Below are 4,817 nucleotides of genomic sequence, written 5' to 3' on the forward strand. Positions count from 1 at the left end.
GGATATTTGGAAGAATAAGGCTAGTATCTATTAAGCAATGGTAAAATCATAATGAATATCAACTACAAGCCAGCAATATGTAAACCTTTTCCGGTAAGCAATAGGATGATGAAAAATAATGAACATCCATTATTTGTTGATTATATACTGTAATTCGAATGATTGGATCAGTACCATGCTTGATAACTTCAAGACTACAGATTAGTCAAGAGAACACAGAAAGGTAACTAACATTTGAGGAATGAAGATCTAGATACAACATGACCATGTTGCAAAACAGGATCCAGCTCCCTGTTCCCTAGGCTCCATGGAGAGGTATCCTATCCTGCAAAACATGCATATCCAAACATTGCTAGACCAAATTAGGCAAGCTAACCTTATCCATGCAGTAGTTGAAACACTATGGACACAAAATTGGATGCTCCTGTATAATCGAAGGTGACAGGTGAATGAATAGGCAAAGAAGATTCCATAGGCACTTAAAGCCGCAATCATTCTCAATGCCTTACTTGTTGAAGTTCAAATGGTATGTGAGAATTTTATTTTTTCAAAATAGAAGCAAATAAGGTTATGAAAAATTCCAAGGGTAGTAAAGAATATGGAAATTAAAGATGAAGTGACAATGGAGGACAGTGCTTTCACTTACAACTTCAAACCTAAGAGCAAAACACATATTTTGGAATTAGGCAGTTGTTTTAAATTTCAATACCCTCCACAGTTCTGAAGTCATAATGACTTCAATTTTCTTTTTCTTCCACAAACAAAAAGGGTACTCTTGAACTGTAAAACATGTGCATCAATGGCAGATCCACTAAAATCATGGTAAGAAGAAGAACAACAAAAGTTCGGGCTCAGGCTTGAGAAAGAGTTGAGCAAACTAAAAGCAACCAACTTGATGAAGGGTACATCCATCCAAGTGACCCAGGGTATGTACAAGTAGACATGCTTATAAACTAGCGGTTGTCCAAGGTCAGTTCATATATATATATATATATATATATATATATATATATAGCCACAAAATCACACTAATTGGATGACCTTAGATGTTTCAGTCACCTTTTCAAAATGTTAACAAAGTCTACTGCAATGATGCAGTGCCAGACAGCAAAATGGTCTTTTTTTATGACAATGTTACAACCATGTGAAGTGTGGTATGGTACTCCTGGCACTGCAGTAACAGATATGATTCAATAACCATTACATTTTGTCTTTTATGCAAAGTCTAGAATGTATGCATGATAGTAACTAGATGAAAAGGAAGCCATTGAGAAGATGTGAATTTTCGGAGCAACTGAATGTTTATGATGTTAAATTAGAGTAATCTGGTTGACCTGTAAATTGTGCCACTTGATCTGATATTTGTGATTTTCAATAGCATTTTAGTACAACACTTACTATTGTGTCCTATTCTGATTTATAATTCAGGCTATTGAGCTTGGAAATTTATAGACAATGAACCTAGCAGAAGTTTCAGCTTTCAATTTCAACATCCAATAATGAGCTAAGCGCCATCATGAATAGAACTTGTATCAATAGACTCTAGAGACAAAGGGGCATAAAACCAATAAAGGAGAGAGAATTGTGTTTGTTTTGGGAAAGGGTGAGGAGTAAATAAAACATTGGAATTAGAGTCAAAATCTATTAAATTTATCCAATGATTTGATAAAGAAGCAAAGAGATTTGAGAGTACCATATGAAATTTTTATTTTTTTTATTAAAAAAAATTAAACTAGATTTCATCACACAAATAATAATCCCGTCTTAGAGTGCTATCCATTTATCATGGGATGAGCTCATAATTTCAGAAAAATTACAGCAATAATTCTAAAAGATTCGATTTTTGTGCAATTTTCCAACAGAATTGATTTGCACCACCAACAGTCCTGCCAAAAAATAAGTAAGAACAGCCATAAATGCAAGGTGAAAGCACCTAACTGACCACTTTTAGTAGTGCAAATGACACAATAGATGGTAAAATGAATGCAAAGACTGCAAAGTCCAATTGCAGTTTCCTACATTGGAACACTCAGTAGTTCTGCATATAATCCAGGTCTAATCCTCTAGTAGACATAGGACCTGCATGTACGCTTTAGCTATTACAAATAAACCCCGACACAGATCAAATAAAAGCAAGTAAAAGATTCAGTAATTTAAATTTTGGAGAAATTTTATCATTGCATCAACATCTCCTTTGTGCAAATTAAAGAGATTATTTGACTATAACTTCCAGTCAGAAGATAACAGACTTGAAAATACAATAGAACAAGAAACTAGGGAGAAGGATGAAGGTAACCAGATGCAAGTCAGAATCATCACTTACAATCAAACATTGTCATGTGATACTCCCAACATTTTTAAAACTATTCCAAAAAAGTAAAAGTTGTAAGAATTACAGATCAAATTGCATCTGTTGTCAAACAGATCAAATTGCAGGTTGCTTAGCTTTCCCATTCTGCTGCTGTGACATAAATTCATTGAACTTCTTAGCTCTCTCCCTCATATCCAAAATAATTTCCTCAGTTGTGTCATATATCTGCTTTGATAAATAAACCTCCAAATAGTCAAACCACTCTCCCATTGTCATCTTCTCTAACTCCTTTCCATAATCAACCTTCGCAGGATTCTCTTTAACGGCATTCGTACTGTTCGGTTCCTTACTAGCATCCTTCTGTGAATTTGATACACCCAGCTGAACTGCATCTTCTGAGGCCTTGATCCCTTCAATGTGATCTTCTACATGAACCCCATTCTCCAGTTCTGTACAACTCCCTTGACCTAAATTTGAACTTTCAGGAATATCTGGGACCTCCGAAACAGAAACTGAAACTGAAACTGAAAGTTCATTATCAACCTTCGAAGACCTAACAGGACCTGCATTCTCTGGTTCACTACAGCTCTCTTGAACAAAAGCGGGACTTTTAGTAAAATTATGAACCTCATAAACAGATCCTGCAGGTTCATTCTTTGATGCCCTCATTCTTCTCCGAGCACCTCGCCGAGTATGATTCTCTGCAACAGCAACCACATTCTCTGGCTCTCTACTGCTTTCCTTACAAGTATTCTTCTCTGAATTTGACACACCCAGCTGAACATCAGAAGCAGGAATTGATACAGGGGCTAAAATCTCATCCTCTGAAACCTTGAAACTTTCAAGTGCCGCTCTTCCTCCCTGGTTCTCTTCTACAAGAACTTTATTCCCTGGTTCTATACAACTCTCTTGGCCTAAACATGAACTTTCAGGAATATTAGGAAGCCCCGAAACCGAAACTGAAGTTTTGTCATTATTTCTTGAAGATCTAGTCCTTCTAAGAGCCACTACCGGCCTTGGCTTCTCTTCAACAACTGGTGCCACATCAACTGCTTCTCTGTAGCTCTCTCCACCTAAATTGGAACTCTCAGTAATCTTATGAACCCCAGATCCGGAGTCAGCAGATTGACTCTTCGAAACTTCTTGCCTGGTCTGATTCTCGCCAACTGTGACGGCAGTATCCTGGTCTCTACTGCTTTCTGGCCCTACATTTGAAGTTCCAGGGATCCCCTGAACATCAGAAGACTCCAGAAGTTCACCATCTTTCAAAGCCCCAGTCCTCGCTGCTGCTCCTCTACCCCGACCACGGCCCCTGCCCCTGCCCCGGCCCCTGCCCCGGCCCCGTAAAGGAGGCAAGACCTTTGCTTCCCCACAATCCTCAGCTGCTAAATTCGATTTTTCAGGAAAATTTTGAACTTCAGACTCGTATTCTACAGGCTCCTCCTTGGGAACCTTCTTCGAAACCGCTCTTCGCCTCGGATTTCTCCTCACCTGACTCTCTCCATCCTCAGCGCCGAACCCATCCACATCTTCCACAGAAGCTCCTCTCGCAGCGCTTTTGGAACGCTTATCAACCTTGGCCTCTTCCATAATATTCACCTTGATAGATGTGTACTCTCCAATCCTTATCACGTCTCCATCCCTTAAATCATAAGTTACCAAAGCTTGCAACTTAGTGTTGTTAATAAGCGTACCGTTCGAGCTCTCGAGATCTGAAACAACCCATTTCGCTCCTTTAAATTCGATGAACAAGTGCTTCGATGAAATTCCTTCGTCTTTGATAGTGAAGTTGTTGCCTTTAACGAGTCTACCGATTCGGACGAAGGATCCTGGTTTGCGAACTAGGGTTTCTCCCTCTCGGGGACCTTTCTCTATTGTCAATTTCAAGGGGTGTCCTTCCATGATGTGGAGATTGAAAGTAGAAATCAAACCCTAGAATGCAGAATTGAAGGTTGTAGAGGAGATGAGATGGAAGTGTCTAAGGGTATGGAGACATTGTTCGGAGAAGTTTGTGGCTCGAGCTCGCAGAAGTGGCGGAGAATGACAAAGGCGGGAAAAGCACGAGAATATTTGAGAAGTGATATATCACGGGAATGTCATTTTTGGTGTTCACTTGCCACCTTTTCTCTATATTTACAGGAAATACGAGTATTTTTCCTTCGCATCCCTTTCCTATTTTCCCTGGAACCAAACGTAATCATTGTTGCAAGGTAGAAGGTAAGGATGTGACTGAAACCAAAACGGCCTGATTACACCAAAATCATAAAACTATTTAATAAATGGTTCAATTCTGATTTCAAGTTTAAGACTCATTAGTTAAGTGAATTGGGTCTAGTTGATTTTAACCGTTTAATCCGTTGGTTTCAAACCGAATTGACACCTTGAAAATTGAACCGTTTAAATAGTCAAGACCAATATGATTAATCCGTATAATGATTAAATATTTGGTTATTTTAACCAAACATAATGGTTTAATTTAGGGAAAAATTAAGGACCATATAAGTTG

General features: G+C 38.5%; 1 protein-coding gene across 1 annotated transcript in view; it reads right to left on the reverse strand.

The window, feature by feature from the left end:
• Nucleotides 1–2,193: 2,193 nt before the first annotated feature.
• The window catches only part of LOC122063597, an 8,059-nt gene continuing 5,435 nt past the window's right edge, over nucleotides 2,194–4,817 (reverse strand). Inside the window, exon 2 of the mRNA XM_042627303.1 lies at nucleotides 2,194–4,243. Within this exon, the coding sequence (XP_042483237.1) occupies nucleotides 2,426–4,243 (1,818 nt within the window). The 3' untranslated portion in view covers nucleotides 2,194–2,425. The remainder of the gene's footprint in view (nucleotides 4,244–4,817) is intronic.

Source organism: Macadamia integrifolia, chromosome 2, assembly GCF_013358625.1.
Source record: "Macadamia integrifolia cultivar HAES 741 chromosome 2, SCU_Mint_v3, whole genome shotgun sequence".
NCBI classification, from domain to species: Eukaryota; Viridiplantae; Streptophyta; class Magnoliopsida; order Proteales; family Proteaceae; genus Macadamia; species Macadamia integrifolia.